The sequence below is a fragment of the Capricornis sumatraensis genome, chromosome 16 (assembly GCF_032405125.1).
Source record: "Capricornis sumatraensis isolate serow.1 chromosome 16, serow.2, whole genome shotgun sequence".
Taxonomy (NCBI): domain Eukaryota; kingdom Metazoa; phylum Chordata; class Mammalia; order Artiodactyla; family Bovidae; genus Capricornis; species Capricornis sumatraensis.
The window spans coordinates 17,577,990-17,600,811 of NC_091084.1; the positions used below are offsets into that span (position 1 = coordinate 17,577,990).

Genomic DNA, 22,822 nt, shown 5'->3' on the forward strand with positions numbered 1-22,822 from the left:
AACATTTAACCAGTAAAAGAGTACCATGAAATATATAATTCATGCCTTTTCACAAAAGTACTTAGAAGGAGTGTATTGAGGATATTTATAGTGATAGGCTAGTAAACATTCTACTACTCACTACTGATAAGACTCTGAGGAAATCACTTGCTGTCTTTGGGCTCAAAATCCTTACCTGTAAATGGAGGGAGCTAAGTGAGCCCATCTCTAAGTAGCCTTCAGCCCTACAATTCCAAGCAGTGATGGTTCTATGTTTTTATATATACGAAGGACACATTATTTCCCCCCAAACCGTCTCTCTTCCCCAAAGTTGCCTTTTTTCTGATAAATGGCATCCTCATCTATGACCAAACAGTCATCCAGATACAAAGTGCAGATACAATTTTGTCCCTTTTGTTTCCTTTGCTCCCTCCATTTTTTTAAAGAAGTTTTTTTTTTAATTGTTGAATTGTAGAGGTACTTCATTAATTTATTTATCTATGTATTTGGCCACACCACATGGCATGTGGGATCTTAGGTCCCCAACCAGCATTCAAATCCACGTCCCCTGCATTGGAAGCATGGAGTCGGAACCACTGAACTGCCAGGGAAGTCCCCTTTGCTCCCTACATTTAATCAAGTGCCAAGCTAGGTTTTCAGTTTATAGTAAAATAAGAAAAAAATGAAGGTGGTTGTGATACTCTTACAAGATATATAAATACACACATACTCACACATATATATGTGTATATACCTAGATACACATAAACTGAGTTTACTACCTTCTTTTAGCAGGGGCTGCTATCAAGGACTACATTCCTCTTATACTTTTCGGTATTAAAATATGAGAAAAGGTGACAGTAGATGATGTTTTGGGTGTCTCTGTAACAGCAAAGACTGCAGCCCCAGCTTCTATGATCTCAACCATTCCCCGGGTTCCAGCTCCCCTACTGCTGCTGCTGCTGCTAAGTCGCTTCAGTCGTGTCCGACTCTGTGAGACCTCATAGACAGCAGCCCACCAGGCTCCCCCGTCCCTGGGATTCTCCAGGCAAGAACACTGGGTTGCCATTTCCTTCTCCAATGCATGAAAGTGAAAAGTGAAAGTGAAGTCACTCAGTCGTGTCCGACTCTTAGCGACCCCATGGACTGCAGCCCACCAGGCTCCTCTGTCCATGGGATTTTCTAGGCAAGAGTAATGGAGTGGGGTGCCACTGCCTTCTCCGCCACCTCCCCTAACCAGTTGCTAAATGTCCTGAACAGCCTAACATCTGGCCTTGTCACTGGCCTTCTCTTTCAATCAACAGTGTATTTATTACCTGTCTTCTACTAGAATTCTCTAGCACCAGGGAACAGAAAGCCTTATCTTAACACATGCTGGGAACCCACTGTCTACAACACTACCACGATACACAGAAGGCATTCAGGAAAGAACTGCTGGGGGGTGGGAGATATCTTAGAAGTTTGCGATTAACATATACACAGTACTATAGTGGCTCAGATGGTAAAGCGTCTGTCTGCAATGCAGGAGACCTGGGTGCAATCCCTGGGTTGGGAAGATCCCCTGCAGAAGGAAATGGCAGCCCACTCCAGTATTCTTGCCTGGAAAATCCCATGGACCGCAGAGCCTGGTAGGCTACCGTCCATGGGGTTGCAAAGAGTCGGACACGACCGAGTGACTTCACTTTCACATCCACTTTTCATATATGAAATCAGTAACCAACATGGACCTACTGCATAGCACAGGGAACTATATTTGATATCTTGTAATAATCTATAGCTGTGAAAAGAAGAGAAGTGAAAAGCCAAGGAGAAAAGGAAAGATATAAGCATCTGAATGCAGAGTTCCAAAGAATAGGAAGAAGAGATAAGAAGCCTTCTTCAGCAATCAATGCAAAGAAATAGAGGAAAACAACAGAATGGGAAAGACTAGAGATCTCTTCAAGAAAATTAGAGATACCAAGGGAACATTTCATGCAAAGATGGGCTCGATAGACGACAGAAACGGTATGGACCTAACAGAGGCAGAAGATATTAAGAAGAGGTGGCAAGAATACATGGAAGAACTGTACAAAAAAGATCTTCACAACTCGGATAATCATGATGGTGTGATCACTCATCTAGAGCCAGACATCCTGGAATTTGAAGTCAAGTGGGCCTTAGAAAGCATCACTATGAACAAAGCTAGAGGAGGTGATGGAATTCCAGTAGAGCTATTTCAAATCCTGAAAGATGATGCTGTGAAAGTGCTGCACTCAATATGCCAGCAAATTTGGAAAACTCAGCAGTGGCCACAGGACTGGAAAAGGTCAGTTTTCACTCCAATTCCAAAGAAAGGCAATGCCAAAGAATGCTCAAACTACTGCACAATTGCACTCATCTCACACGCTAGTAAAGTAATGCTCAAAATTCTCCAAGCCAGGCTTTAGCAATACGTGAACCAAGAACTTCCTGATGTTCAAGCTGGTTTTAGAAAAGGCAGAGGAACCAGAGATCAAATTGCCAACATCCGCTGGATCATGGAAAAAGCAAGAGAGTTCCAGAAAAACATCTATTTCTGCTTTATTGACTATGCCAAAGCCTTTGTGTGGATCACAATAAACTGTGGAAAATTCTGAAAGAGATGGGAATACCAGACCACGTCACCTGCCTCTTGAGAAATCTGTATGAAGGTCAGGAAGCAACAGTTAGAACTGGACATGGAACAACAGACTGGTTCCAAATAGGAAAAGGAGTACGTCAAGGCTGTATATTGTCACCCTGCTTATTTAACTTATATGCAGAGTACATCATGAGAAACGCTGGCCTGGAAGAAACACAAGCTGGAATCAAGATTGCCAGGAGAAATATCAATAACCTCAGATATGCAGATGACACCACCCTTATGGCAGAGAGTGAAGAGGAACTAAAAAGCCTCTTGATGAAAGTGAAAAAGAAGAGTGAAAAAGTTGGCTTAAAGCTCAACATTCAGAAAACGAAGATCATGGCATCTGGTCCCATCACTTCATGGCAAATAGATGGGGAAACAGTGGAAACAGTGTCAGACTTTATTTGTTTGGGCTCCAAAATCACTGCAGATGGTGATTGCAGCCATGAAATTAAAAGACGCTTAGTCCTTGGAAGAAAAGTTATGACCAACCTATATAGTATATTCGAAAGCAGAGACATTACTTTGCCGACTAAGGTCTGTCTAGTCAAGGCTATGGTTTTTCCTGTGGTCATGTATGGATGTGAGAGTTGGACTGTGAAGAAAGCTGAGCGCCAAAGAATTGATGCTTTTGAAGTGTGGTGTTGGAGAAGACTCTTGAGAGTCCCTTGGACTGCAAGCAGATCCAACCAGTCCATTCTGAAGGAGATCAGCCCTGGGATTTCTTTGGAAGGAATGATGCTAAAGCTGAAACTCCAGTACTTTGGCCACCTCATGCAAAGAGCTGACTCATTGGAAAAGACTCTGATGCTGGGAGGGATTGAGGGCAGGAGGAGAAGGGGACGACCGAGGATGAGATGGCTGGATGGCATCACTGACTCGATGGACGTGAGTCTGAGTGAACTCCGGGAATTGGTGATGGACAGGGAGGCCTGGCGTGCTGCGATTCATGGGGTCACAAAGAGTCAGACACGACTGAGCGACTTAACTGATACTGAACTGAATAATCTATAATGGAAAAAAATCTGAAAAATAATTGACATATACAGATATGTAGATATAACTGAATCACTTCAGTATACACTTGAAATTAGCACAGTATTGTAAATTAACTATACTTCAGTTAAAAAAATGGTTTAAAAAACAAGAAAGAATTGCTGAGTAAAACTCTACAGACTGGTTTCTGAAGCTCACCTCTGATCTACCCTTCATGAGCTCAGGCAATTACTTGGCTTCTCTGAACCTCTCTCTCCTCTGAGGTCAGGCTTCATATCTACTTCACAGGATGGTATGTGGAATAAATTCAAACTTACTGCTCATTTTCAGAGAATGTGCACAGTAACTGAGATATAAACCTGAACTTCAACAATTAGAACTTCGCAACAACAAAAACAGACCACTGAAAGTTCACCCAAGATGAACTGCTGAGTAACTGTACTAAGTGATGCACAATCGTAGGAAAGCAATTAACAGCGTGGGTTGAGTTGAGCCATCACTCACTCCACAAATACCAACTGCCAACCTGTGATATTCAGGCATTCTGACAAGTGCTGGGTTAGGAGAGTAAAGAAGACAGTTGTTACCCTCAGGGTTTGATGAACAAGCGAATTCAAATAAAAAAATCCACACTTTAAAACAAAATGGATAAAAATTTAAATAAAAACATATTTCCAAAGGAAAATGATTTTTTGGATGAATAGTAAAAGGAATGGGGTCTCATTAGACCCAGAAACTACTGAATCTCCTTTTCATGAGCACATCTGGCAAGAACCTTAAGATCCTTCTTTAATGTGGTTTTGAAGAGTTCTTCATGGTGTAACCAATCTCATAAACCCTTAAAAATAGGCAGGAAATTTGTACAAAGGAAGCGGTTCCTTTCCAAATATAGTTTAGAATTACTCTGAATTTCTGAATTACCTGCAAAAAGAGGTATAAATGAAAGCAGAGAAGAAAAAAGAAATGAAAGATTCTAGGAAAGAGTACAAAAGAACATTTAGGAATTAGAGAAAAATTAGGCACTCAATGCTATAATTTGGAAGTTCCTACATACTCAGGAACTCTCTCTGTTGAGTGAGTCATGTATTATAATAAATTAACACCAGTGGTAAAGAATCCGCCTGCAATGAAAGAGCCACAGGAGACAAAGCTGCCATCCCTGGGTCAGCAAGATCCCCTGAAGGAGGGCATGGCAACCCACTCCAGTATTCTTGCCTGAAGAATCTCATGGGCAGAGGAGCCTGGCCAGCTACAGTCCATAAGGTTGCAAAGAGTTGGACACTGCTGAAGCAACTTAGCATGCACGCACACACAACGTTAATAGCAAACATTAAAAATAAGGCACCTACCAATAAAGAAACAACCAGTAATCCAATATGTTGCTTTTTAAAAAGAGGATAGAGAAAAAATTATTCAGAAGAGTGAAAAACATAAAATCATTCTGCTTTGCCAAAATGAGTGCCAGTGAAAGAACTTACCAACTTTTTCTCTGATGCTACTGTTTGCCTCCACTGTCAAAGATGCTTCATGCCTCCCAGGATAGAGCTGAAAGTCTGGGAAAAAGTAGCTGGGGTCCTCCAGAATCTGGACGGGACTGCTGGGGCTGTAACAGGCTGGAGGGGGACCTGGGGGCAGAGAGTAAAGTACACCTTAGTGTCAACGAAGTCCTCCTCGCCATGTGACTCACACCAGCCGTTCTCCCCACGCCTTTCCACTGGCAGGGGCAGCTCTGTCTTTTTGACTCATAAAATTCCGAAGTAACTATTCAGAATCATCACAAGTCTGGCACCCACCACAATGACCCGTGAGGTCATAATCATAATTTTCAAGACACACTGAGCAAAGGCAGGGGCCCTTTCACACAACTCATTACCAAGGCCAGCGGTAGCAGCACCCACAAACATTAAGCCCCCTGTGGAGCTGGACAAGCCACCAGGTTCGGAGTAGTCAAAGGGAAGGGGGCGGGGAGGCCAGACAGGGAAAACTAAAACAGAAAGAGCAGCTGTCTCTTGGAGCATCTTGAAGATGCAGAGGAGTGGTCATTTTGCCAGACCATGTGTTAGCAAGGGCTGGTTGCAGCCCAGCACAGCGTGGCCCCACTCCGGGGGTTCTGGAGCCTTGTGCAGCAGTGTGAGCCTGGGTCATGGGTTCTGGCCCTCTGCCCAGCACTGGCCTTTCGGATCCCACGTGTCTGTTTCACACACAAAGCTGAAAAGGCTTCCTGTTTCAATTAAACGTGACACTGGGTTCAATCCTGCTCTCACTGAACATGAGGTACCATGACATGACGCTGATACACCACAAACAACACTGAGGGAGCACTCAGTGTGATGAGTGGGAGCACTCAGTGTGAGGGGAGAGTCCAGGCTCCGCCCTCTCTGCACTGACTTCTCCCCGTGGGCAACAAGTTGAAGGCTCTTTTTGGCAAAGGTAATTTAGTTTACTCTGGGGAAAGAGTCATGCTTTTTTAAAAAATTAAAATCCCTGCCTCCAAGATCATTCCATTAGTAAAAAATACAGTTTTTCAGCCATCACATCAAATGGGTCATTCGTAATTTCTTGCTAGGAAGGTTATCTATCCATTTCCCATAAGACCAAAGCACCTAATTATTCCGAGAGGCCACAAGACGGAAATTTACTCATCCTCTTCCTGAGTTTCTCTCCCTCAACCCATGAAATGACATTTGGACATGTGCTCACATGTAGCAAAAGGCTTTCCTGGTGGCTCAGTTGGTAAAGAGTCTGCCCACTATGCGGGAGACCTGGGTTCGATCCCTGGGTTCAGAAGATGCCCAGGAGAAGGGAAAGGCTACCCACTCCAGTATCCTTGCCTAGAGAATTCCATGGACAGAGTGGGATACAGTTTATGGGGTCACAGACCAAGTGATTAGCTATCTTTCTTTTCACATGAAGCATAAGCATGTCTAGACTACAGAAAAAAAGAGAAAAAAAAAGATTTTGACAACTAGAATATTTATCTCACAATGTTAAAATAAATAATGCAGTTGTGAGTTAGAGCTTAAGGTTGAATATAATCCGAGTATGAATGACATACTATATAAAGATCAGCCTAAAATGACAGTTCCAGCGCCTCTGACAGCATCTGTCAGCACTCTTTCTGGCCAATCCGCAGGGACTACCATGGAAAGACACTCAGCCCCTTCTGGGCCTCACCCTCTCCATCTATAAGTCTCAAAGTCGAGAGTTAAAATTAGAAATCGTCAATGGCCTGAATCCAAAGGCAAATCTAGGCTGGCTTCTAATTCAGACAGGTGGAAAATGTTGATGGAAAGTTGGAGAGCCGCATGGAGCAAGCGTGGCCGCCCGAGAGGATCCCCTGGGGAGATCTCCAATGCCAGCACCCCGGCCTCACCCAGACCTGGCAGTCAGCGTCCCAGGATAGGACCCGGGCATCTGCATTTCATAGAGCTCTTCGTATGATTCCGATATGCAGCCGCAGTTGAGAAACCCTAAGCCAGAAGGAGAACAGTGTACACAGACAAAGAAACAGGCAAACACAAACACACCTGCTGCACCCGCAGCCCCTCCCCCACCAAATGAGCGTCAGGGGCAGCTGAGGACCCACACACTTCGGCAAGGAGAAGAGAGTGCGACAGATACGTACCACTGTGTATAAGATAGATAAACAACAACATATTATATACAAAATAGATAAACCGTAGATAAACTATACAGCACAAGGAGCTGTGTCCAATACCTTGTAATAAGCTAAATGGAAAAGAATCTGGAAAAAAATTATATATATATATATATATATATATACACACACGCATACAACTGTATCACTTTACTGTACACCTGAAAGAAACACAACATTGTAAATCAATTACACTCCAATTCAACTTTTTTTTTTTTAAGTGTGGTATTCTCTTACAGTAGATCTGGGTCAGGAATGGCATATGCCGGCAGATTACAACTTCAGGCCCTACTATCAAATTGTATTATCAGATTGACCTCAAATTATAAGTGATAACACAGAGCAAACTGCCAATAAAAATTGAGGCATACCTAAGAATATACATGTATATTGTAGGGGTGTATAAAGGAGTGTGTAGGGGATGTGTGTATGTATGGATACATGCTTTCAACATGGATGCCAGCTGTCATGCGCTCCAGGAATCCCACTCTGGGCATACATCCAGACAAAACTGTGAATTCAAAAAGACTGATGCACTGCTGTATTCACAGCAGCACTATTCACAACAGCCAAGACCTGAAAACACCCTAAATGTCCATCATCAACAGATGACTGGATAAAGAAGACATGGTACATGTAGACAATGGAATATTACTCAGCCATCAAAAGAACAAAGCAATGCCATTTGTAGCCACATGGATGCAGCTAGAGATTATCATATTAAGTGAGGTAAGTCAGACAAAGACAAACACCATATGATATCAATTAAGTGCAGAATCTAAAATAAGACCCAAATGAACCTATCTATGGAACAGAAACAATGTCACAGACAAAGAGAGCAGACTTGTGGCTGCAAGGGGGAGGGGGCTGGAGGAGGGGTGGGGTGGGAGGTTGAGATTAGCAGAGGCAAACTATGACATCCAGAATGGATAAACAAGGTCCTACTGCACAGCACAGGGAACTACATTCAGTAGTGAATTATCATGGAGAAAGGAGATTAAAAAAAGAATGCGTGTGTGTGTGTGTATATGTACATATATACCTGAATCACTTTGCTGTATAGCAGAAATTAAAACATTGTAAATCAACTAGACGTCAGTTAAAATTTTTTTTCAAAAATAAATTAATTGGGGAAAAAAAAAAAAAAAGAAGCCCACACTAAGTCACTCCTATCACCACCAGACTGGTATAAATCACTTTTCCACATCTTATCCAACGGTCTGCCAAGTGACAGCGAGCTCCCGGGCTCCAGGCCACAGAGCGCTGTGCAGAGGGCAGTGCTGGATGCTGGGCGTGAGCACTGAGGACATCAAAGACGTGCCCCTGTCACCATTTCTTCCACAGGCTTCAGTATTAGGAAACAGAATGCAGTTCACACTCGTGCATGAACACACACACCTATGGAGACTGAAGGATAGGATGCCCAGTTTCTCACCGACAGTCATTTAAGACGCGGCAGCCCCTACACTGAGTCCTGTTCCCACTCTGCCCCCTTAGAGGGCGAGAGAGACTGCTGGCCAAGAAGATGATCAGGATAGACCCTGCGGACAGACAGGCCCAGGGTTCATCACTCCACTGAGCGCAGAGATCCCTCCCCTGGAGCTGGCGGGTAGGAGGTGCGGGGGGGCGGGTACTGCCACACCCGAAAGGAATCACTTTATTTCCCTTCCCTCACTGGGAAGACAAGGGCAAACAACAGTAACACGGATCACAGGCTCTGAAAGAGCTTCCTGGGCTATGCGGCAAAAAACAGACACACCAACCCCAGGCCCACGAGCACGTAATCTTTCCCTTCCTGTTCAGTTCAGGATCTTCATTAGCAATACTGGTCGTATAATTTGCATCTGTTTTCCTATGTAAAAACACACTGTCCATAATCTAACCAGTAGGGTCAAGGGTCTCTGAAATCAGAAAACTGGATGTCAGCATCCGTCATGGGCAGAAACAGCAGTTTTCCTTGTTAGCACTTCTCCAGCCCTGGGAGCCGGAACTGCAAGAAACCACAGGAGATGCCTGGACGCCACCCCTTCCCGGAGAGTGCTGCAGGGCCTGGCTGCGGCCCAGGGCATAAGGAACACGGCAGTGTTTAGGGGCGTCCATGAAAGCTGGACCATAAAGGTTGAGTGTGGAAGAACAGATGCTTTCGAAGTCTCTTGAGAGTCCCTTGGATTGCAGAGATCAAATCAGTCAATGCCAAAGGAAATCAACCTGAATATTCATTGGAAGGACTGATGCTGAAGCTGAGCTCCAATACTTTGGGCACCTGATGCAAAGAGCCCACTCATGGAAAAGACCCTGATGCTGGGAAAGATTGAGGGCAGGAGGCAAAGGGGACGACAGAGGATGAGATGTTTAGACAGCATCACTGACTCAATGGACATGAATTTGCACAAACTCCGGGAGATGGTGGAGGACAGGGAAGCCTAGCATGCTACAGTCCTTGGGGTCACAAAGAGTTGGACACGACTGAGCAGCTGAACAACAACAGTGGCTGAGCAAGGATTCTGCTTCTGTGTAATCTTTACAAGGAGCTGCCTCTAGGGTTTCCAACAGTCAATCTCCACATAAGGTTCTCTTGACTCAGTAACCTGCAGTTACCTGCTTTCAAGCCAGACCTTCATCTAAGGACCACCAAGGACACAGCTTTGGTCTGCATGGGAAAAGTGGCAGGAGCAACAGAAAACATGCTCAGGGTCTCCCTCTGGGCAGGGGCCCCCACCTGAAGGAAAACCAGACATCTGTTTGTGTTGCAGTCCACAGAGGGTGAAATTCTGCAAGTCCAGTTTGAGGGTTCAACCTTTCTGCCTTGATCGATGATGACCCATTTCACCCAGAATAGTTTCCTTCTCTTTGCAAAAACTGTATGTCATTTGTCAACAAGAAGAACCCTTTGCTCCTCTATGAGCATGACTGCTTCTGGCTAGCTTCTAAAGCACTGAAAACTTCCTTCCCATTATAGTTCTACTCTCTTACTTTCTTTGTAAATGTCCAGAGGCCTTTAGGCAACGCGACACTGAAAGAGAACGAGAATTTTTTCTGCCTCACTCCATAGTAGTGATGACAAAGGCCTCCTTGTTGAGGGGAAATGAATCAAGGGAAAAATGAAGTGAGTTTCCTGGTGGAAGCGAGAGGCACAAGAACCCTGGTCACCTGCTCACCAGCTTCGCCTTCACCGTTAACTAGTTTGTTCCCTAAGACTAGATCCAGAATCCACAAACAGACCAACGTAACAGGCTCGGGAGCCTCCTTCAGGTGTAGACAGCAGAGGACACACAGCTGGGAATCACCCGTCCTTAATTAAACTGCACTGCCAGCTTGTCAATCCCCCTATACATAACCATTTCGGCTATAGCTTCAAGTTCAAACTCTGCTTGGTTTTCAAGGCCACTACACTCAGACCCTTCCTTTAGCTGTCACCAGTCTTGCTGGTCCCCTCAGTACTCCAGCATCCCATGAACATGCCACCTTCACTCTCCAAGGCCCAGTTTCACACTCCCTTCCTGAGGTCTTCTAAAGTTCACCCCAAGACATCTACCTCTTCAGGTAACTCCCTCTAGAACACCTCCCCCTACAATGGCCTGCCTGCTCCCAACAGCCACGGCAATTATGGTCGAAAGCACACAACTGAGCACTTAAACTGTCCAGCAGTTTGCAGTAGTCATTTAACACAGGCTGATGCATCCAGCAATTCCACTCCTGGGCACATATCCAAGCAAAGCTGTAATTCAAAAAGAGACATGCACCCCAATGTTCATTACAGCATTATTTACAATTGCCAAGAGATGGAAATAGCCTAAATATCCATCCACAGATGAATGGCTAAAGAAGACGTGATTATATATGTATATACGGGGCTTTCCCGGTGGCTCAGCAGTAAAGAATCTACCTGCAATACAGGAGATGTGAGTCTGATCCCTGGGTTGGGAAGATCCCCTGGAGGAGGGTACGGCAACCCACTCCAGTATTCTTGCCTGAAGAATCTGGCAGGCTACAGTCCATAGGGATGCAAAGAGTCGGACACAACTGAAGTAACTAACCATGCAAGCATATATGTGTATGTGTGTGTGTGTAAATAATGGAGATTTACTAAGTCATTAAAAAGAATGAAATACTGCCATTTGCCGCAACATGGATGGACCTAAAGATTATCAGACTAAGCAAGTAAGTCAGAAAGACAAACACCAAATGATACCAGTTACACGTGGAATCTGCATATGACACAAATGAACAAAAACAGACTCACAGATACACAGAACAGACTTGTGGTTACCAAGGGTGGGGGAGAGATGGGGGAAGGACTGGGAGTTTGGGATTAACAGATGCAAACTATATATATAGGATGGATAAACAAGATCCTACTGTATAACCCAGAGAACTACATTTAACAGCCTATGATAAAACCATAATGAAGAATATACATATGTAGAATTGAGTCACTTTGTCATAACTGCAGAAATTAAACACAGTACCGCAAATCAGATATACTTCAATAAAATTTTAAAAATACATATAGGCTGGGGCCAGTGTCCTGGAAAGCCTGGAGCTGGGCACTATCCGAGTCCTTGCTCCTTTCTGTATACGGCCTGTGTTCTCTTACTCCCTACTTGCTGACTGATGGAGAGACTTGGCATATCCTCTGGGATGCAGTCACTGCCAAGTTTAAAGAGGTCCTTCCAAAGTGGGTCTCTGAGAGTTCCCGATGACTCCCAGGCCCTCTCAGTCCCCTAAGAGGAGGAAGCACTCACTATCCCCACTGTAGCTGGCAGTGACGCTCTGGGGTCTGCAGGCCAGGTTCCTCAAAGCCTTCACTCACTGCAAAAAAAAAAGAAAAAAAAGACCCAAAAACCTCCCAGGTGTCACTGCACCCAAGTGCAAGACTTTCCGCTAGGCCCACGTAAGCCAAAACCACCTAATGCCTTCAAAAACAACTTTATCGACGAGATGAGAATAACCTCCTCTAACTTTGTAACAGAGATTTTAACCACAGGCAACAGAACAATTCTGCGGCCTCCACCTTCCTTTTCAAAGAGCTGAGGAATTTACTGAGTATGCCAGCGTCCTCAAAGTCAAATGTAAGCAATCAAGCCTTCCGATCCTGGCAGGACTGGAGGTTTCCCTGGGGAGCCGAATACTCCACTCCAGGAGACAGATGCCCTAGAAACGTCGTCTTAGGAGGAATCTGGAGACCCCACGGCCAGTATCAGAAAAATAAGGGCTGGTCTGTTCACAGGCCCTCATGTGAAGCCAAGCTCCCTCCCTGGGGTAGCCAAGTCACACTTTTGAACTTGAGGCCTGGGGGAAGACAGGTCCCAGCAACCCAGGCTATGAATACCTGCATGCATTGTAAAAGGAAACAGGAATCTCCAACACAAAACTGAAGGCACATACCTGAAGAGGCCTTCTCACTTACTTTTCCCCAAGGAACCAGTATGTGAAACCTAAGGTAGGGTTGGGAAGAGGGTGGGAGCGGGGAAGGTTTCCAAACTTCCCAGTCCCTACAGGGTATGGTCATCCTGGGCACTGAACTTGAATTTGAATCCTTGGACCATCATAAAGTACACGTACAGTAAATATACTTATTTAATTTAGACTCTCTCAAGGTGGAATTTGTGATGAATAACTTTCTCTAAAGTTGTGTAAAGTATAACTCTGTAATGCTTATTTAAAAATATCTCTTGAGATATTATCAGTGTGAACCAAAATGCGAATGTATGCTTAACCTTTAAAGTAACAGCTGAGTTCAACAAGGCACTGTGCTGGGAGCTATAAATAACAAAGAAATGAGTAAGACTGTCCTTGGCCTTAGGATGTTATGATTTGGTTCTGGAGACAAGGTGCACACAGCGATCCAAATTTCACTGCAGAGCAAGTGCCCTATTACAGGGACACAAAGTTTTGGAAACTCAGGAGTAATTCCTTCCTACCTGTTGATTGATGGAGGTGATTTGGGAGCTGAAATGACACGGAGAAAGAGACTCCTAAGCTGAAGTGGAAAAAAGGAGGAGGCTGTTAATCCAATTCAGGGTGAGGAGAGGGTGCTAGTGAGGAAAGATGAGCCCAGTGAGGTAAAGGTGAGGCATAGGGACTGACTCCCCGAGATGCCTGGGCACTTTAAGCGATAGGGAGTCCACTGGCGCTTAAGTACGGGTAGGGAGCACGAAGAAGCTGCATCTACAGATCCAGAATCCAGTATTTAAGGGAGATTTTCAAAATCCAATAAAGTTATCATAGGATCCAGCAATCCCACCCCTTGGCTTATACCTAGAAAATTCAAAAAGATACCTGTACCCCAACGTTCACAGCAGCACGACTTACACCAGTCAAGACACGGAGGCAACCTAACGTCCATCAGCAGAGGAATGGATAGAGAATATGTGGTGCAAAATGGAGTATTACTCACCCATAAAAAAGAAGAGAATAATGCCACTTGCAGCAGCATGGACGGACCTAGAGATTATCATACTAAACGAAGTCAGAAAGAGAAAGGCAAATACCAAATGGCATCACTTCCATGCAGAATCTAAAACATGATACAAATGAACAGAAAGACTCACAGACATAAAAAACAAACTTATGGTTACCAAAGGGGAAACAGGATGGGAGGAGGAATGAATTGTTTGGGATTAGCAGATACACACTACTAAATATGAAACAGATAAACAAGATCCTACTGTACAGGGAACTATATTCAATATCGTTTAATAAGCCATAATCGAGGGACTTCCCTAGTGGTCCAGCAGTTAACACTCCATGATCCCAATGCAAGGGGCCAGGGTTCAATCCCTGGTCAGGGAACTAGATCCCACATGCCCCAACTAAGAGTTTGCATGCCACAGTGAAGATCCCACATGTGCAAATAAGGCACAGCCAATTAAATAAGTATTAAAAATAAACCATGATTGAAAATAATATGACAATATATATATGTGTGTGTATCTATAACTGAATCACTTTGCTGTACACCAGAAACTAACACAACATTGTAAATAAACTGTACTTCAATAAAAATAAATAAATAAAAGCCCTAGTGCATTATAAACACTATAGAAATGGAAAACAGTTTAGAATTACGTGGTTCAACTTTCAACTATTACCTATCATATTCCTGGTAGGCTGCTGCTGCTGCTGCTGCTGCTAAGTCGCTTCAGTCGTGTCCGACTCTGTGCAATCACCTCTAATTAAATACTAAATTAAATAGTGTTGGAGAACTCTGAATTCACTGTGTAAGCCTTGGGGCTGAGTCCATCTCCTGTTACAGAAGCCAAAAGGTCCCCTCTCTGTTCTAGCAGTTAGAAGGACCTAGGCCTAGCCAACTGATATTCCAACCAAAGACTCTGAATCTCGAGGAAATGACACAAAAACAAAGGGTGTTGCTAATGTGTCTATGGTAACAGAACCCCCAAGAGTTTAAGAGCAGCAGTGGTGTCTATGGTGACCGCCATCATCACAAGACAAGTAGTCTAGCCCTGCCTGGCTTCCCAGTATATCTTCACCTAAAGATATACTGCTCATTTTCTGAGCCTTTCCATTAATATGTGAGCTGCCCAAGGTACTTCCAATAAATTCTTTTATTGCTTAAGTTGGCCACCTGATGCAAAGTGCTGACATTAGAAAAGACCCTGATGCTGGGAATGATTGAAGGCAGGAGGAGAAGGGGACAACAGAGGACGAGATGGTTGGATGGCATCACTGACTCAATAGACATGAGTTTGACCAAGCTCTGGGAGATGGTGAAGAACAGGGAAGCCTGGCATGCTGCAGTCCATGGGATTGTGAAGAGTCAGACACGACTGAGCGATGACAACAAACTGCTTAAGTTAGCCAAACTTACTTTGTGCAACTTCCATCAAGAACTTCTGATAGACATATATCATATGATACCACTCATAGGTGGCATCTAAAAAAATTATACAAATGAACGTATTTACAAAACACAAAAAGACTCACAGACAATAGAAAACAAACTTAACACTTATCTGAGGGGAAGGAGAAAAGGGATAAATTAAGAGTTTGGGATTAAAATATACACACTACTATATATAAAATAGATAAACAACAAAGACCTACTGTATAGCACATGGAACTATATCAGTACCTTGTAATAATCTATAATGGAAGAGAACATAAAGAAATAATACATTTATACATGTATAACTGAATCACTTTGCTATACACCTGAAACTAACACATCGCAAATTAACTAAATTTCAGTAAATTTTTAAAAGAGAACCTCTGATACCTAACTTATTTAAAAAATTAATTGTTCTGACACCTATTCTAGGAAAATAACACTGTTAATATCTAAAGTACTACATGACTTAGCACAATCTCGTGTCTATTAACCCAAATATCCTTTGCACAAAACCTAGAGTAAATACTTGCAGTTCCTCCAGAGTTTTCTCCATCTGGAGGGCCTTTCTTCCTGTATAAGCTGAGTCAAGGAAACTCTAACTTCAGCACACACTAAACACTACAATATACACCCTGACTATCCGAATGTCTCTGGAAGTCCTCCTCTAGTGCCACTTCCTCCAGGAAATCATCTACTCCTCCTCTCCCAATTTTTTACATGCCACTCACTTGCGTTCCCATCACAGTTCATGCACGCTTATGCCACAACATATTAAATTCCCTGTGCATTTAATTTTTTTAGTCCATCCCCCTAATAACTTATAATTGATTAACAGCAGGGGCCATGTCTTATTCATCTCTGTATCTCCAGTTTCTAGCAGGAATAAGACCAAAGTAAGTGCTCAATACATATTTATTGGATCAATGACTCATCTGCACACATTCACAATAAGTGAACGTAGCAGTCTCTAGCATATAATGGATACTCAATGAAAAAGAAAAAAAAAAGGAAAAATGTTAGTCACTCAGTCGGGTACAACTCTACAACCCTGTGAACTATATAGCCCGCCAGGCTCTTCAGTCCATGGAATCCTCCAGGTAAGAATACTGGAGTGGGCAGCCATTCCCTTCTCCAGAGGATCTTCTTGACCCAGGGATCGAACCCGAGCGTCTTGCATTGCAGGCTGATTCTTTACCATCTGAACTACCAGGGATATTCAATAAACATATATTAATGGAATTAAGGTACATGTAAAAATAACCAATTACAAACATATTCTCAATTCTACAGAGCTTAACTCAAAGGTGAGTTGTCCCTTTCAAACTGCTCAGGAACCAAGGCTTGGTAAAAGCTACTGGGGCAAAAAAAAAAAAAAAGATAGCCATCTAGTGCTAAAACAGGTTAATTACAGGCACATGTGCGTGCACGCTTAGGCGCTCAGTCATGTCCAACTCTGCGACCCCATGGACTGCAGCCCCACCAGGCTCCTCTGTCCATGGGGATTCTCCAAGCAAGAATACTGGAGTGGATTGCCATTTTCTTCTCCAGTGCATCTTCCCGAAACAAAAAATCAAACCTGCATCTCCAGCATCTCCCACATTGGCAGGCAGATTCTTTTACCACTGCGCCACCCTGGGAGCCCTGGGATTGTGTTCTCAATGCAGCCCTTGATTTCTGCTTCCTTCCCACAGGTCTGAGAGCTGGTGCAAAGTCAGGATACCTCTGAGGGTATCCAACCATGCCCCATTAAAACACACAAACAAAAAAGGAATCATCCCAGTTCTACCACCTGGATTCACAATGAGAGAGTCCATGATAAAAGAACTTTACCTACCAAGAGGAAATCATTTTTTAAATGAGGTTTTTTCTTTTTGTCTAAGCTGGATCTTCACTGCTGCATATGGAATCTCTAGCTGTGGCTGGCAGAGGGCTACTCTGCAGTAGACGTGCTTGGCTTCTCATTGCAGTGGCTTCTCTTGTCTCTGAGTGCAGGCTCTAGGGTGCAAGGGCATCAGTAGTTGCAGCTCTCAGGCTCTAGAGCTTGGCCTTCAGTAGCTGTGGTCCACGGGCTTAGTTGCCTCTTGACATGTGGCATCTTCCCTGACCAGGGATCGAACCTGTGTCCCTTGCATTGGCAGGTAGATTCTTAACCAGTGGACCACAAGGGAAGTCCTAAATTTGAATTTTAATATCAAATCCAAAGACTATGTAAATATCTTGACTCAAATGCACATAATATTATAATTGATATTTCACATTGATGTATTTGCTGTTTAACTTACTTAAAACTAGAAGTACCTAGACTTCAGAGATTATTTTCCTCAAGTGTTTTTTTAAAACCATTTTATTAAGGTGTTATAAACACGTAAAAAGCTATGCATGTTTACTGTATGCAACTCAATGAGTTTGGGGATAATATACCATGAAATCATCACCACCATCAAGGTCACGGACATATCCATGACCTCCCAAAGTTTTCTCTCACCATCTCTGTTGTTTGGTGCGAGAGTGATGTGTGCATGTGTGTGTGGTAAGATCTACATTAGACTCATCCTCTTAGCAGCTTTTCACATCACAATACAGTACTGTCAGCTCTAGGCACTACGCTGTATGACAGATCTGTCTCTAGAACTTATTTACTCGGATCAGTTTCAATAAATAAGTCCTATATAAATTGAATGACTGAAATTTAAATCATCTTTAAACATACGTATTTGCTTATTTCAGGACCACAAAGGGATTCTTTCAGGTACCCTGGCTCACATTTTGTTCCCGCTGAGGAAGAAAAATTATCACCAGCACGTAAGCTTCAAACGTGTTTCTATCACTGTATGCAGACAGTAAGTACTTAATGCTTGGGGAGCAAAGGAAAACAACAGGATGAAGAGCCTTACAACAAACCCCAAGACAGAAAATAAATGCACAGTTGTGCTCCTCATGGCTCCCTCTCACCCACACTGTGGCGAGAAGAGCAGCCCAGTCACGCCTGTTCCTTCAGCTTTCCAGATCTTACGGACGCAGGTTGCTGCGGCTGAGTGACACCCAGAGGCCTGCCAGGCAGCAGCGTCTTGTGGGGACTGGGACTCTCAAGAGGCAAAGTACCTTTCTTCTCATCACACTCACCACCAACTTCACAAATCAACATCGGCTCATGAATGAACTACACAATTTAAGCAGCCAATATCCCCCCAAGAAATTAAACATCTCTTTGGCAATAAGAATATAACCATTCAAGCAGGAGCTACCATTTATTGAGGGCCTATTAAGTGCAAAAGACTCTTGAGTGTTCCTAAACTGCAAGATCAAACCAGTCAATCCTAAAGGAAATCAACCCTGAATATTCATTAGGACTGATGCTGAAGCTCCAATACTTTGGCCACCTGATGCAAAGAGCCCACTCACTAGAAAAGACCCTCATCCTGGAAAAGATTGAAGGCAGGAGGAGAAGGGGATGAAAGAGGATGAGATGGTTAGATGGCATCACTGACTCAATGGACATGAGTTTGAGCAAGCTCTGGGAGACGGTGAAGGACAGGGAAGCCTGGCGTGCTGCAGTCCACAGGGTCGCAGAGTCAGACATGACTGAGTGACTGAACAACATTAAGTGCAAGGGTGATATAAAAATTACTGTATTTAATTATCACAACACTATTCCCATTTTGTAGACAAGGATACCAGGCTCATAGTGGTTAAGTCATGCCCAGAGTCACAAAACCAGCCAGCAGAAGAGTCCCTCAGCCCCTCCAACAACAAAGTTCTTCTTACTAAGCACTCCTGCCTTCCAAAGATCAGTCAGTCATGCACACAATTTATCGAATTATAGTTGAGGTACTATATTATATGTTACAAGTGTTCAATACAGTAATACACAATTTTATAGGTTATACTCCATTTTTAGTTATAATAAGATATTGGCTATGTAAGCTAAGTATATCCCTGGAGCTTATTTTAATCATAATAATTTGTATCTCTTAATCCTCTCCCCTATATTGACCTTCCCCCTGCTTCCCTCTCTTCCCACTGGTAACCACTGGTCAGGTTTCTCTGGATCTGTGAGTCTGCTCATTTTTGTTATATTCACTAGTTTGGGGTATTTTTTAGATTTCACATATAAGTGATATCATATAGCATTTGCCTTTCTCTGTATGTCTTGCCCTCCAAGTCCATCCATGTTAGTGCAAATGACAAAATATCACTTCTTTTTATGGTTGAGTAGAGAAGGCAATGGTGACCCACTCCAGTACTCTTGCCTGGAAAATCCCATGGGTGGAGGAGCCTGGTAGGCTGCAGTCCATGGGGTCGCACAGAGTCGGACATGACTGAAGCAACTTAGCAGCAGCAGCAGCAGCAGTATTCCACTGTGTATATATATCACATCTTCCTTACCCATTCCTCTGTTGTCAGACACTTAGGTTGCTTCCATATCGTGGCAACTGTAAAAAATACTGCTATGAACACTGGGATGCATAGATCTTTTTGAATTAGTATTCTTGGGGTTTTTTTGGATATATACCCAGGACTGGGATTGTAATGTATACTTAATTCTTTTTTTTTAACTGAAGTTTAGTTAATTTACAATGATTCAGGTATACAGCAAAGTGTACACTTGATTCTAAGTCCTCTTTTCCTGCCTAATTTCTTACATCAATATTAGAGGAGTTTTAATGAAGTGTCCTTGCTTGTGAACAATGGGAAAAGGCTCAGAGAAAGCTTCCTTCTCTCCCTATATGCCTGCATAAATGCCAATATATACAAGCAGGTTTGTGTTATTACTTATAAAAGCTTAGGAGAGAAAGCTGCTGCCAACCACTGCAACACCAAGGCAGAAGATGAAGCCGCCCCTCCCACCTCTCTCATTTAGCCATCTATTATTTTCACGATAGTGTCTCCACTTTAACAATGAATTCCAGACCTGTGGTGCGTCAAAGTACTCAGGGAGATTTTTAAAATGTCACCTCCAAGTCCCCATGTCAGACCTGTAACATCAAGATCACCTCAAGTATGGACCAGAAATGAATTTTGGAGAGCCACACTTCACAATTGATTTGAATGCAGATCAGGGTTGGGAAGTTTGGACTTCCCTGTCATATAAGATCTTGTACAACACACGAACTAAAAAGTTGTGGTAAACTGAAATTTTGTAAATCAATCATGTTTTAAGCCAAAACGTGTTAGATTTATGAACCAAAATGATGATGAACAATTAAAAGTGATAACTTTTCCTAAAATTAGTGAACCAACTAATCTGCATGTACTCCTTTAAAGTGAAGAATTCTTTGCATAAATCTGTTACTTTTTAATAAATTTATATTTGAAGTTGATAGTTTTGGTACCCCGTTATTTCATAACTGCTAACCTGAATGACTGGTTAGCATAATGGAATATGGCTATTTCAGTTACATCTAAAATATTGTTATAAAGATACAATAACAAAGCAATCATACAAAAAATACATCTAATTCAATATGATGGAAAAAAGCCTGGGAAACTGCCTATCATATTATACAATAAATATGTCTACCTCTGAAACTCAGCAATCACATGGCCAACTATTTGTCACCAAGCCAAACATGACAAGCAGCTATCTAATTACAGGGAAGGAAGGCAGAGAAAGTAACATTATTGAGCACGATATGGTACAAACATTACCTCAGATAATTCTCACATCCCTGAGAATTAGGTTTCATTATCTCCTTTTTACCTAAACAAAAACAGGAATGACACTCTGAGTCACAAAGCTCAGAGCCTTAAGGTTAAGATGCAAACTCAACTTGGACTGTTCCAAAGCACACCACAGAATTTACATGATATTTTAAAACACGTAGGTATCTGTGATAGTATCTGGGTTTCTTACAACTGCTATGAGTTAAAAAAGCTCACGGGTCTGTGAGTTGGATTGGCAGCACCGTGCGGAATCACTAATTCACTCATCTCCTTATGTATGGGCTTCCCTGTTGGCGCAGTGGTACATAACCCGCCTGCCAATGCAGGAGAGGCAGCTTCAGCCCTGGGTCGGGAAGACCCCCTGGAGAAGGAAACGGCTATCTGCTCCAGTATTCTTGCCTGGAAAATTCTAGGGACAGAGGAGCCTGGCGGGCTGCAGTCCCTGGGATCACAAAGAGTCAGACACAACTTGGCAACTAAACAACTCATCTATACATTCCACAAAGATCTATGACGTTGAGTGTCTGTCAGAGTAAAAGAGTGCCCAGTACGAGGGTTGTGACAAATATGACACGCTTGTGAGAGAGACAGCTGTACAAAGTGGAGGGCTGCTCACCGGTACAGAAACGTAACAACGCAAGCAGCTGGATGGCGGCGTGGAGCAGCGAGCAGGGATAGAGTCCCACATCCCTCTCAGGGCACACACACTGGATCTACTGGGCCACGCTGACCTCCTTCCTCTCTTTCACCTGCATGTTTGGGATCACGGACAACACCTTTCAAAGAATCTGTCAAGAGCTACCGAGCTAGGTCAAGAAGAATGCACACATACTGAATTCATGAAGTTCACACACAATAACGCCAGTAGAAAAAACGCAATTTATTTATTTTTTTAAGGTCTATGACATTGCTTTTATTTCTGCTGTTCAATTTCCCTTAATTCACATCTGATGACTTATTAAACTTCTAATTTTGTATTGGAGCATAGGTGGTTAACAATGTTGTGATAATTTCAGGTGGACAACAAAGGGACTCAGCCATACACATACACATATCCATTCTCCCCCAAACTCCCCTCCCATCCAGGCTGCCATATAATATTGAGCAGAGTTCCCTGTGCTACATAGTAGACCCTTGTTGGTTATCCATTTTAGATATAGCAAGTGTACATGTTGGTCCCAAACTCCCTAATTATCCCTTCCCCCCACCCTTACCCTCTGGTAACCATAAGTTCACTCTCTAGGTCTGTGAGTCTATTTATGTTTTGTAATAAGAACCCCCAATTTATACTAGAACAGAGGGAAACATGCTGCAAAATACAATTTCCTGGAGGCAAATGAACTACATGTCTTGGAAAGAGGGAAATGGAAGTAACCAAACACTACTGACAATTTCCTACGTGAAGGGCATTGAATAACTCACATGAACTCGTTTAGTCCTCCTAATCGCTTTATGAGGCTTATCTTCATTTGTCAAATAAGGAAACTAAGGCACAGAGAATAACTTGCTAAAAACTTACATAACTAGTAAACGGCAAAAAAGCCCAGCTGGTCTGGCTCCAGAATCTATAGTCTTTGCCACTCAAAAAGGAAAAAAGTGCTCTCCTTTACATTTTTTAAAATTATTGAGGACCCATAAGTTTTTGTTTCTGGAGGTCAAATCTATCCATACTTACTGCATTAGAAACTAAAACTGAAAAACATTAAAATTTATGTTAATAAAATATATGTCAACCATTTAAAACCAATAAACCCAGTATAAGTTACACATTAGGAACACTCAATTCTAAAACAAAATGCAGTAAGTGGAATGGTATTGTTTTATAATTTTGCCGATTTCTTTAATGTTTGGCTAAACAGAAGACAGCTGTACTCTAATATTCGCTTCTGCTGTCAATCTACCGCTACACAATTTTTAGGTGAAGTAGATGAAGAAAATCTGGCCTCATTCAAACACACAGTTGGAAAAAGCATTTTAATACCCTTCTCATATATTTGTGACTATTCTTTGAAACTCTATCAAAACACAG

The 22,822-nt window shown here is 42.8% G+C and overlaps 1 protein-coding gene across 1 annotated transcript in view; it reads right to left on the reverse strand.

The window, feature by feature from the left end:
• Window positions 1–22,822, reverse strand: part of AMOTL1 (angiomotin like 1) — a 119,163-nt gene that overhangs the window by 81,879 nt on the left and 14,462 nt on the right. The window contains exon 2 of the mRNA XM_068988728.1: window positions 5,098–5,244. Coding sequence (XP_068844829.1) covers window positions 5,098–5,244 — 147 coding nt within the window. The remainder of the gene's footprint in view (window positions 1–5,097; window positions 5,245–22,822) is intronic.